The 12,610-nt window shown below is 41.3% G+C and overlaps 1 protein-coding gene across 2 annotated transcripts in view; it reads left to right on the top strand.

Annotated features, from left to right (window-relative positions):
- The window catches only part of STAG1 (STAG1 cohesin complex component), a 208,640-nt gene extending 196,301 nt beyond the window's left edge, over positions 1–12,339 (top strand). The window contains exons 30-34 of one of the 2 annotated variants that reach the window (XM_074911914.1): positions 2,159–2,330; positions 5,113–5,223; positions 6,152–6,266; positions 7,901–7,981; positions 8,077–12,339. In XM_074911914.1, coding sequence (XP_074768015.1) covers positions 2,159–2,330; positions 5,113–5,223; positions 6,152–6,266; positions 7,901–7,981; positions 8,077–8,100 — 503 coding nt within the window. In that variant the 3' untranslated portion in view covers positions 8,101–12,339. The remainder of the gene's footprint in view (positions 1–2,158; positions 2,331–5,112; positions 5,224–6,151; positions 6,267–7,900; positions 7,982–8,076) is intronic. The other variant, XM_074911915.1, reaches the window with a different exon arrangement.
- The last annotated feature ends 271 nt before the right edge of the window (positions 12,340–12,610 follow it).

The following is a 12,610-nucleotide window of genomic DNA, read 5'->3' as shown; positions in this document are numbered from 1 at the left end:
GTATGGGCATGTCCTTTAAACACTACAAATAACATTCAAGATCAACACCTTTTGAAGCACGCTGGGTAGGGAGGGATCTGTTCCTGATCCCTGCGCAGACCTTCGTCACTCAGGAAAGCTTTGCTATGCAGCCTCAGACAGGTCCGGGAAGGATGTCTTTGCCCGTAACAGCATAACTGTCTTTTCCTTGAAAGACGCCTCACGTAGAATTCGAGTGCCTGGTAAAGAATAGAAATGAAAAGTTACCAGCAAGCACTCTCTAATGACAGCAGCAACACAAGCTCTGTGGCCTTTCCTTACAGCGAAGGATAGGCAATGCAAGCACCACAAGTCTTGGTTTAGACACGTATTGATACAACACATTTTACATCCTGTTAAAATACCCATGATAATATAAGCAGTTGAAGGACACAGTGTACTTCATTTTGGGATGCTTCTTGATGTGCAGGAGGCCTTCTGGGTTGTGTTACGCCCTGAGAGCACTTCCTTTTGAATCCTGGAAAAAGGAAAGCCAGCAAGACCTGGAGCCCTGTTGTCTGTATTCTTCATGGGAAGACATAGATTTCTGCACAAGCAAGGTCTTGTTTCGTCTGTACCAATAAGGAGCTCATGAAATAATCAGATTTGATCCTCAGAAATAAGCACTTAGTGTTCATTCATCTGTGTAACTTGAGCTATGAAGAACCAGTCTTATGAACAAATTAACTGTTGCTCTATACGTTGTGTGTACACAGGTCTTTGTTGATTTTTTTTATCTTTACATATTTTTCTAACTCATCCAAAAATCTTAGCTTTATTCTTAGTCTGGCAGTGCGATTATACATTTGGACCTCTCTTTAAATCCTGCTGAGATGTTTTTTCTTTAAATTCCACTCTAAAGGAATGAAAACAAGGGCAGCGTTGCTGCAGAAACTACCCTTGCATCAAAGAAGCATAACTAGTTCCCTGTGGCTGCTTCTTCACCTAAATCTAGTGTATATTGGGTTCAGCAGACTGTCCAGGTTGGAGAACATTGCCTGTTGCCACTAAAAGTAAATCTGCTCTGTGATGTTTCTTCACAATGCCTTAAGGAAATCAAACATAAACAGGATTTTTTTTAAAAAAGTCCCTAACATGAAAAGGGTTCAAAGATAAATTCACAAATAAATAGGCAACTTTTCAGACAACATTTTATGCCCAATGGGTAAGAAAAGGCATAGGAAAAATGAAAAGATCCATTGAGATCTCCATCTCCTTCCTCACCCCACATTTCTTCTGTTGGTAAGTCTGTGATCTTGTCATCTTCTCCCTTGTCATCTCCCCTGTCTTTCACTTGCTCTGGAAACTTACTCTACATGTCCCTTGCCTACGCACTTGTCCGCTCTCTCACCTTCTCCTCAAGTCCCCCCTGTTCCTTCCTCTCTGGTTTGCTCCCTTCACGACGTGAGCACAGCTTCCCACTCACACCTTCAGTCACCTGCCCACCTCCCGTCCTCCCATTGCTCTCAGCTCTGAACGTGCCAAGTCACTGGTCAGAGTTCACACCAGCCAGACCACTCTCTTATTTAAAATGCTCCCTCTGCACTCCACTGAAACAGTTCTTGCTGAAGTTTCTAAAGATGTATGATGACCAGATTTTGGGGTTTGTCCTCCACCCTCATTTTAGTGTTTAACTGTATCTTGTTTGTGGTATGCATATGAGATTAACAGTTTTATATTTAGATTGTAATCTCAGTCATTGGGATTATCTTTGTTATACCTGTGCAAGACACAACAATTCAGGTAGTGCTGCAATACAATATTTGTTTGCAGTGTCGGGATTTTTTGTTTGTTTGTTAAATATTTTTACTTTAAAATGTTATTGCTGGGAATAGCTGGTAGTAATCCTTCCTTAAAAGAACATAAAACAAAATCAGAGCTGAAAATTTTATCATTTTGGGTATTTATCCAGTTGATCTCTTAAAGGCACACTGGTTTTAAAAGACACTAAACTGTTGGAAATCAAATTTGGAGAAGGTGCTGCAACTAAAATTAACCGTATTGAAGTGTGTCAGCAGATGGAAGGTTCTCGTTAGTAATGTAAGGTGTTCGTTCAGTGAGTTGGCTGAATGAATCCTGAAGGTGGTAACACTGCACATTGTCAGAAATGTGTCGGTAATTTTAAATGTTCTTTTTCTAGATGAGAGTCTAGAAGGCTCATGGCTGAACAGGAATGAAAGCATACATACTCCAGGGACACTGCAGGCACCACAGCTCACCTCAACTGTCTTGAGAGAGAACACTAGACAAATGGGAGAGCAGATCCAGGAGCATGAGTCGGAGCAGGGATCTGAACAAGATTTTTTACACAAGTAAGTGCTGGAATTTCAGTATCAAATGCAGTGAGCCAAGCAAAAGAGATGCATATTATCAGAGAGAATCTGTGGCTCCATATTTGCAGTGTTTATTCACAAAAACAACTGGAAGTATCTTGGCTGTAGCTCAACAATACTTTGATTCTTTTCAGTTCCCAGGAAGAATATGTTGTAATGAAATCATGGTAGAAATATATGTTAAAATTATCTCATAGCATAACCATGCAATTATGGCTAAATCTTCCTAGTGTTTATGCCCCCAGGTTGGATTGAACCCGGTTAGATGTTTTCTTTTCTTCCCCTCTGCCCTGTGTCATAGCATAGTTAAGGTTCTCCAGACATCCTAACTGATTTCTTGTAAATTAACACTTCAATCCAATTGTAGCTGCTGAGCAAATAATTCCCATTTCTGGGATAATTGCCTGCAGGCAATTTTATTTTGCTGTAAATTACATCTACTTTTTGTCATTTAGTTCCCATTTTGTGACCTCCATTTGGAGGGGAAAAAATGTTGGTTATTATCTGTCAGTAGTTTATTTAAGAATAGAGAAGTCTTCAGATAGTGCCATTATGTGACATTTCTATTAATTTGAAGATAAATGTCTGTTTTGGAGACTATAACTTTTATAGCCAAATATACTGATCTATCTGTATAAAAAAGTCATATTATGCTGGCTGGATGAATTGGGTTTCTACCAATGTAGTATGGTATAAAACATCCAAATTATTCATCTTAGTTTTCCTCCAGCTTTTGTCTGTCATGTTTTTCTTGATACACTCTTGTTCCCCAGGTTCCCAATTCTTCCTGAATGTGCACACACCCTGTTCAATCCTAAACTTTACTGCTTCATCCTGCATTCTTTAATCATAGTATTTTCTAAATAAAAATCATTAATAATGGTCATTTTGCCTGGGAAGGTAAAATGTTCTCCAAGCTCAAATGACAAGGGTATATGTATACTGCCATGTTGTACATAGAAGCTATTAAAGTTTGCCAATTTGTGGCTATAGGATCTCAAAAAACATGAGCAACTTCTAAAGAAATGTTCTCTTTCAAAAGCATAACCAGTTCTTCTCCCTTGCTTGTGCGCATAACGTACACAGGCACAGATTAAACCTTGCTACAACCCGTTAATTAGTGCCCACCACAAGAGACTCTTGCAGCTCAGCTGGCTACAAATACCTTCTAATTTTTGGAGCACATAGTATTTGGCATTTCCATAAATGAGTTCAACTGACTTTCTTCCCCCATACTAACCCTGTCACACCCTTGGGGGGGCAGGCTGGCGGGGCTGGCTCTCGCTGCGCGCGGGGTCCCTGCGCTCCTGCACGGAGGCCTGTGTGGCTCAGAGGGGCAGCTCCCACCAGCTGGCCACAAAGAACGTGACTGACCACTTCATGTCAGTCCCAGAGCATCTTTTCACCTTAATCCCACAGCATGTGAGGTCTGGATGGCTCTTCTTGCCTTTCTGAGGTCAGGGATTTGTCTCCCTATCTCCTGCCTCCCCCAGAGGTTGCTGTAACTTCTAGATTATAAGGAAGATGTTGTGTCTCTCAGTTTCTCCTTAAATTTTTTCCAGTCTGCAGTAAAAAAAACAAAACAAAGAAAATTGCTGAAGCAGAACTTTCTTTCTGACCCTCTCTGATCTCACCTGTCACGAAGCTAAATCTCTCTCTGTGAACGTATAATTAGTTATGGAAAGTGGGACAGCTTCCAGTCACTGTGTTTTGCTCCTGAGCCTGATGAGCAGACTATTGCCTTAAGCTGTGGGAGATCCTTCCCCTTTTCTGGAGTGGGGGAAGATGAACCAGGCTCTTCAGCCTGGGCTTGAACCTCTGTTTGTCCTGTCTCAGGTGAGTGCTGCGAGCAGAGGCCTGTTGAGCAGAGAGCGTGGCTCTGCTCGATGGTACTTTGAAAGAGTTGGATTCCACCCAGAAATTCACAGTGTGAACTGAGAGTGGAGCATCCTTGCCTTTCAGCCTGGAGTTAGCATTTCCTACAGGTCAGCCTAGGAGAGCTGAAGCATAAAATAAATACAGAGCCATCAGTTGCTGAACTAATGGGGTTAATCATGTCCAGAGGAATATCTTGTTCTAGGTTGTTTTCAGATGAGTTATCCCAGTTTATTATGTCAATCTTATTAGGGTGCAAGACTGCATAATCAACTAAAAACTGGTGTGGCTCTTGAAGAGCTGCACTTAGTTTACTACTGTTCCCTTGTGCTGCAATACACAAATCATATCAAATGCATTGCTGTCTACTACTGGATTTAGATGGTATTAAAAGTACAGCCTTTAAGGCATTTACATGTGGATAAGTTACTGGATGTTTAAGTTGATCGGGGTATATATTTAAAAGCAATTTGTTTTTCATGTTGTGTGACATTTTTGTTTTAAAATGTGTGTCAGTTATTAATTTAGATCTATTCTTGCTCATATTTTGCCTGCTTTGAGACGGTGAAGTAGGATTTAATAAAATGAATTTTGGAAGTGCTCCCATTTCAGGTGCATGTCACACTAATGAATGAGTAATGTTAGCATTTTATGTAGCTGGTTTTATTGCAACAATTAATGGACTTTTTTTTTTTGTGCACATACAGTGAGAGGAGACAAGTTGTGGAAGGGAATCCAGAAGAAGTGTACAATGTTGGATGTGATTTAAAATATCTTAATCTGAAGTATGGCCAGGCACAAAACTTGAGGAGATAGATACTGTCTAGAAATAGCCAACTCAAAATTGTTAGTGTTCTCAGTCATAACACTGCTTTATGTTTGTTAGTCCCCAGATGCAGATATCTTGGTTGGGCCAACAGAAGCTAGAAGATTTAAATCGAAAGGACAGGACAGGAATGAACTACATGAAAGGGAGAACTGGTGTAAGGCATGCAGTGTAAGTGTTCAGAGCATCCTCATCTCCAGATCAGAACTATTTTAGATGACCATGCCGCATTTTAAATGTTACCTGTTCTGGGTTGTTGCCAGTAATTTCTGTGACATTTGTTCTGCTGTTAATGAAGGCAGAGTAACAGCTTTGTAAAGTGGGATGGGCACCGGGCTGTGTGTCCCTCCAGCCCAGTGTTCTGCCTCTAACCACGGCCATAAGCAGGTGCCCAGCAAACAGGGCAGGCACACATGGCACAATTCCCTGTTACTCTCTGCCAGCCTTCAACCGTTTCCATTTCAGGGGGTTTCCATGATTTATCTGTAAAGTAACTCCCCATGAACGCCCCCAAGTTGTTGTCCAGGTTTCCCGTGATCTGTTTATGCTGCTTTCATCCACATCCTCTTTTGCCGAGGCGTCCCACTGAGCAGCTAACGGAGGGAGCATGTGGGGGCGAACGCTGAAGCCTTCTCTTGTACAAGGTGCTCTGTGCTGTGGTGCCCATCCAACCCAGCCTGTCAGGGGGGGCCGCAGTCTCTAGCGAGATCAAGCCCTTACAGTGTTAGACGCTGGTCTTGGATTCACGGCTGGATTTCCAGGGATTTATCAGTGATCATGGCAAAGAGTGTAACTCCTTTTTGGAAAAGGGCAGGCAAACACAGGGAGGTTTTTGCCCTTTCCTTGTTAGGGACAAATTTAATTACTGCTTATAATAATATTACATGGGACTTCCTGCTTTAGCCTCTGTAAGTGCTAAGTTTGTTTTTACATAAGATTTTCTTCCAGTTAATATTACAGAAAGTATGCTGGCTTTATTCTCAGCATAAGGTTTTATGTGAAGGCATTAAGGGATGTCCATTCTTTTTAATGACAAAGATCATGGTTGGGAAATTTAAATGCCTGGAAATGACTTTTTCTTTCTCTTTTATTTAATCAGACGAGGTCTAATGGAAGATGATGCTGAGCCCATCTTTGAAGATGTAATGATGTCCTCACGAGGTCAGCTAGAGGATATGAACGAAGAATTTGAGGACACAATGGTCATTGATCTGGTCAGTAAATCATATTAATAGCAGGTTTTAAATGGATGAAAGATAATTTAAAAGGAATTTTAGAAGTGCAAACAAAAATTTCCAAAATTTTGAGCCTCAGTTCCTGTTGTCTGAATGTTAAAGAGCAGAAATGATCTGAATACTCCCTTAGAACCTACAAGCGCAGACTCACAGAAACACAAGGAGCGTTCCTGAGCGCTCTTCCTCTCTTATACTGTGGACTCGGGCAGTAGCAAGTGCCTGAAAGCACCATCATGCACTTGGGAGTTGTCAACCTGTGCGAATCAGGTTATGAGCCACAGCCTGGCGGGTGTCTCAGTGCAGCCCCTGAGGATCTGGCCCACCGTGCAGTCAGCCAGGACCAGGAGGGCTGCTGGCAGTGACAGCAGGGACACCAGCTCACCCCAGCTGCCAGCTCAGCCTCAGGAAATAAAAGTGGACTCTCTAAAATCCAGTAACAATGTTTGATTCCGGTTGTTAGTTGACAATAGGAAGAGTTTGGAAACAATAGCATCATCTGAAGCTGTTCTAGGTGGTGTTGCCTTCCTGATGCCATTGTCGCAGCCATCGCTGCCTCTTTTGCTGACATGGCTCTTTATGCCACCGTGCTGGGGTCAGACTGATCCAGCCAAGTTGCTTCTCTCTTTCTGTTTCCTGGCTGGTTTGACTTTGGGAGGTGGGGTGGACAGGGGATCCTTAATCAAGGCCTGATTAGTGTACAGCCACACACAGAGTTGTGCTGGCACAGCAGCAGGTGATCCCTCACTGGAATTGCTCCCAAACAGGTCTTAGCATCAACTGGCAGCCTCAGGTCCCTTCATGGTAATGCACTGACCACAGGCAGGATTTCCTTTGTGGAGGTTATAACCTTACTAGCCTCTGTGCTTGGAGTGAATACTTCCCTTGTAAAACAGGAAAAAGGATCAGTTTGCATTATGCACTTCACTGTTTTTATGCTTTACTATTTCTCCTTTCATACCCAAACAATAAGGCATAGGTTACTTCAGGACTGGGATACAATGTCCTGGAAAGAAAATTTAGGCAGTAATTCAGTTGCTGCTGCTGCAGGTTATTACTTGCACTCAAATGATTACCAAGTAAAATCTCTTTTACTGGTAATCCAAGGCAAGGAAATGAAGGAATCGATCAAGCCAGTGAAGCTCACATTAATTCTTATGTTCCTAGGGGAGGACAACACAAAGGGTTTTATCCTCAGGAATATTATGAAATCTTAAGTACCTTTTTTTTCTAAATCTGCTTTTTGACCATGTCAGAGTTGAAGTTTCACCATAAACTTAAAAGCATATAGCCAGTGAAAAGACAGGGTTTTTGCAGTCTGGCCTATAATCCTAAAACAAAAACATCGTTAAGTCAGCAAGAGCCTTATGCAAGTCCTTAGCTTTGAGCACAGACTTAAAATGACTTCAGAATCCATCAGCTTTTAGCCCATTCTTTAAACAAAATGTGACTTGAGGAAGTAATCTGTGCCAGGGCCTGCATTTTTATCAGAGCTTTTATGAAAATGTGCGTTGTGAAGGAGCAGGTGACCACATTAGCACCCATTAGAGCCCCACGAGTCCTTTATCCCCAGGTAACTGAGGTGATGTTCTAAAACGGGTGACTCCTCTTTTTAGCCACCTTCAAGAAACCGGCGAGAACGGGCTGAACTGAGGCCAGACTTCTTTGACTCTGCAGCTATCATTGAGGACGATTCAGTAAGGCTTTACTAGTATTGTTTGCTGTTTATCTGAGGTTCTTTTTGATTATCATTACACCCAATTAATTACTGTCTTTTAAATCATTTTTCCAGGGATTTGGAATGCCTATGTTCTGAAGTCTGGTGAAGACATTTTACAAATTTGGAACTCTATTGTTTAGAGCTAGAGGCCTATATACTGTGATAGCTTGTATGAAATCCACATTTTTGATGTGATACGGTTTGATTTTTAACCAAATGATTGAGGTCAATCCCTTTTTGTAGTGACAGAAAGAAGAGGAACTTCTTAATGACGCAAAGGAATGTTGGCCAATCCAGTCACCTCAGAAGGGCTGACCTAAAAAATCATTTGTATCCCTGTTCTTGACTGTCCTAATACAGATTTTTTTTTTTTTTTTTTCTGGATGAGGAGGAAGTTTTAAATTGTTAAGACAGCTGTCGAAATAAACACTGTTCTACATATGTTTTCTGAAAACAACATTGAGTGAAAACAGAACTTTTTAACTTTATTTTTCTGCTGTACAATTTAAAACAGTTTTAACATTTGCCTTTTTATGTTTTAAAAGCTAGCCATTTTTATTAAACCTATGCCTATCAGCCATTGACTAGCAATGATGCTATAAGCAGGTCATTCTGGCTACAGAAAAGTGTTTTTGAACACACTGGATTTGATTAACATTATGGTACGCGTATATCCTCTCATAGGCATTGAGAAGAACACTCTTATAGAAGAGGTTAGAATTCTAATGATGTGCATCTCTGCCAAAAAATTTCAGATTCTGATATGATAAACCCAGATTTTATACTCTTGAGAAGATTTATTTTTATTTATAATGGGACATAACGTAAGAGATGTCCATGAAGCCACTTTTCCAACAGATGCTGTGTAACATTCATTTTATATAGCACATGGGGACACAAAAACAGTAAATTTTCTATTGGTACTTGCTCTGTGCATTTTTAGCAACTTATACCAGCAAATAAAGTATTCTCAGTAAAACACACAAATGGTTCTCAAGTAATCACTTTGCTGTTTTTACTACCTACTTCAAGCCCTGCCAACCCAAGGTACATAAACAGCAACTTTCCTAGTAAAAAAAAAAAAAAAGTAATTCAAGGGTGGGGGAAAGGAATCACTTTAGCATACTAAAAGCAATTTTAACTGTACCATAAAAAAAGTCTACTTTCCATGCCGTAAATACCCTTTTGCGCTATTTTTGTAAATTAATTTTGCCAGTTAGAAGTACTGTATGTGCTGCATAGAAATTTGTGCTTAGATGGTGAAGTTCTTAAGCTTACAATGGAATACAGCTACATTTTCAGTGTTAACTGTGCATATTAAGAGTAATTCTTTGGAAAAAAAAAAATATGATTTTTCAAAAAAGTTAAAAACATCAAAAAAAACCAAAAAACCCAAAACATTCTCAGCTAATTCATTGTAATAAGAGATTTTTCAATGTCTTCAATAATTTGGAATTTCATTATGCTTCGATTTTATGACTCTGCCTAGTAGCTGCTACTTAGTTAAAACTGGCCTGATATCAGAGGTGCTGGCCATCCACAACTTGCACTGACTCTAGTATCTCTAAGACTCAGCCCCAAAATGTTAATCTTCCTTTCTGCATTCTAATATTAGCATTTGAGATACAAAGCAGATTGACCCACTTGGGAGCACAGCAGTTTTAAAGGTGCTTTTTTTTTTTAGCAACTGCAAAATAATCATGGAGCTTTTTTCTGTTACAAGCTTATTGAAAAACAAAACAACATTTAATGCCCAGTGCTTACTTGCTGGGAGGGAAAAGAATCTAACTTTAAAAACAAACCGGCATTTTACTCAGCTGAGGTTTGTTTCTTACAACACGTGCAGTTCTCAGACATGGTTGCCAAAAATGTTCGACTAGGTAATTCAGCCATTCCTCAGACGGCGGTTGGGTAGCGGATAAAACCCGAGAAGTAGCTGGAACTTTATAAAATAACGTTACCTCCCTTCCTCTTCCATCCACCCCAAAAGAAAAAGGGGTGGGCAGGAATGGCTGCATTAAATTGTCATCACAATAATTCTGTGAGCATAGTAGCATAATAAATGCTGCCTGGTTTGAGTCATAGTCTCAGACGAACCTTGTGCTTCACAGTCCTCTGTGTGGAAAACTGATTCCTAATTTAACATTGTAGAATACTGTATAACAAACATTTATTATCACGGTACCTGCAATGGGTTTCCAGTTCAGTTTGCAGTCAATAGGTTTTTGTATTATGAGTGTCTCCTTGATTGGTTTTGCTAGTAATTCTGTAAATTGTACATTTACAATATGAGGTTTTTTTTCCTTTTGTACAATTTAAAACTGATGCTTCACCTTTCATTTAATAAACTATTCAAAATCATGAGTATGATGAGCACCCTCTTCACTATAACTTTCTTTTAAATGCTCGTTTGGACCATCACATCTTGTCATTCCATTTATTAGTAGCCAAAGGAAGTACTGAAAGGTAGTTCTCACATAGTCCAGGCTTCACCACCAGAGTCCATACAGCTGCCTTACCTGTTCAGCCTCAAGAGCACAGCAAAATCCTGTCAAATTTTTGTTTGGGTTTTTCTTTTTTTTCCCCTCCACTGTGGTGTGTTTTTTGGTTTTTGGTTGATCTGGGGGGTTTCATAATGAGATTGCTTTAAGTCTGATAAGTCATCACACAGGTTGGGAGAGATGCATTGTTAAAACTTACAATTGTTTGAACTGTCATAAATTTTGAGAAAAATTTCACTCTCCTGCCCTGTATGTCTGAAGTGAACTGGACCATGTAGGAAGAAATGGAAGTGGTAAAGGCTTGAAAGGTCTAACCACCGGCTGGGCTCAATGAAGTTTTACAGACTGCTGAAACAAAATGTCCTCTTGTTATCCCATGTCTCAGAGAGAAAGATGCCATTTTTGTCCAACCCATGAATGATTTCATCTCTGTAGTGCTAAAGAAACTTATTTGTCATCTGGCCCACTTCTCAAGTCAAAAAAAGTAACAAGATGCAGCAGGTGGGGAAGAGGGATAGGATTCAAGGCCTGAACTGCACTCTAGGACTACTCCTGAGACCCGGCCCAAACACTTGCAAGTTATGCTCAACTCCTGATGCGCTGTGGAACACAGTAAGTAACTTACTTGTCATGCTGCTCTCTGTTGGAAGGGTTTTATTTTATATCTGTTGTTTCTGCAGGTGACTGGAATTCAAAAGAATCTTGAATAGCGCGGCCAGAGCAACTTTCCAGTGTGTTTCCAAAGTGGTGTGCTGGTACAGCAACTGACTGCTTGGAAATCAAGAGGATATAAAAGCCAAATTCTTGTGCTGACAAGGGACGGAAGAGAGGATGAAGTCTATAGATCTAAGGAGGTTAGGAAACAAGAAAGGTTGTACATTTTTCTTTGTGACAACAATGATTGGGTTTCTCATTTAGTGTCTCCTCCTGGCTCTGGGCAGACTGAACAAACTTTAACACAGCTTTTGCCTCTAAACTTGGGACAGCCACCAGCCACTCTCTCAGCTACTAATTACCTTTGAAAAATCCTCTTGGTCTTTACAAACTCTGATTACACCTTTTCTAGCAATTAAAAACTGACTTCATGGCAGTGATCCCCAGCATCCTCATGTTTCCATTTACCTTCCCTTGTTGTTGCTGCTGGCCCTGTTCCCTGAGGCAGCGGGTACCTCAGCAAGTGCTTCTGCAGAGATACAACCAGGTACATTATCTACCCTGGCCGCAAACATGAATGTATCTGTAACCTGAACGCATTGCCTCTAGCTCTGAAAAAAACAGTGGAGCTGGGACTCATACTTGAAATGCTACTTCCATACTGTGTTTTCAGATGATTTTTAGTTGTTACCTTTCCCCTCCCAGGTACAGGCTCCGAGCTCCAGGTCTGTACTCTCTAGGGCTGCACTGGGAGAGACACCAGGATTCCCAGATACCTCCGGAGAGATGCTACCTGGAAAGTCGTCATCCAGTCAGTCTTCCACTTCAGGCAGGTGCTTGGGGAGTGAACAGCAGCAGCTGCAGTGTGCAGGTACAGTAGTTCTCTGTCTTATTATACAGTGCCATTAATTACTGAGGTTACTTAGAACAGACAGGTCATTACAGGACGTCACGTGCTTGGCAGCTGTTTGCAGCGGTGCTAAACGTGACGGTAGCCGTTACTCACTACCTTGGGGGCTGTTGTTAAAATGCAGCTTCTAATGAGCAGAGTGAGCACAGGGCCCAGGGCTGATCAGCAGTAACATCTACTGCAGTGGTTCCATGCAAGTCTGGCAAATAAGCGTAGAAAAAATTAGGCTGGAAGGGGCCTCTGGAGGTCTCTATTTCAACCCTCCACTGAGAGAGAAAAGCCCCCCACACGCAGAGGGAATTTTTATGTCCCACCAGAACTGCCCCTTTTCCCAGTTTGGGCGCATTGTCCTTCAAGAGGAGGGAGGCTCCATCTTCCCTACCCCTGCTGTGCCCACAGCCTGCAGGTCACTGGTGTCAACCTGGGACCCCATGTTGCTGCAGCCAGCACGCAGAAGTTACAACTCAGTTCCTCCTCTAGCAGAGGAACAGAACAGGTTAGTCTGAGATCGGCAAAGCCAGGATTCCAGAGCCCTGAAATC

This window comes from Athene noctua, chromosome 8 (genome assembly GCF_965140245.1).
Source record: "Athene noctua chromosome 8, bAthNoc1.hap1.1, whole genome shotgun sequence".
NCBI classification, from domain to species: Eukaryota; Metazoa; Chordata; class Aves; order Strigiformes; family Strigidae; genus Athene; species Athene noctua.
The sequence above is the reverse complement of the archived record's forward strand: the minus strand, read 5'-3'. Positions and strand labels throughout refer to the sequence as shown.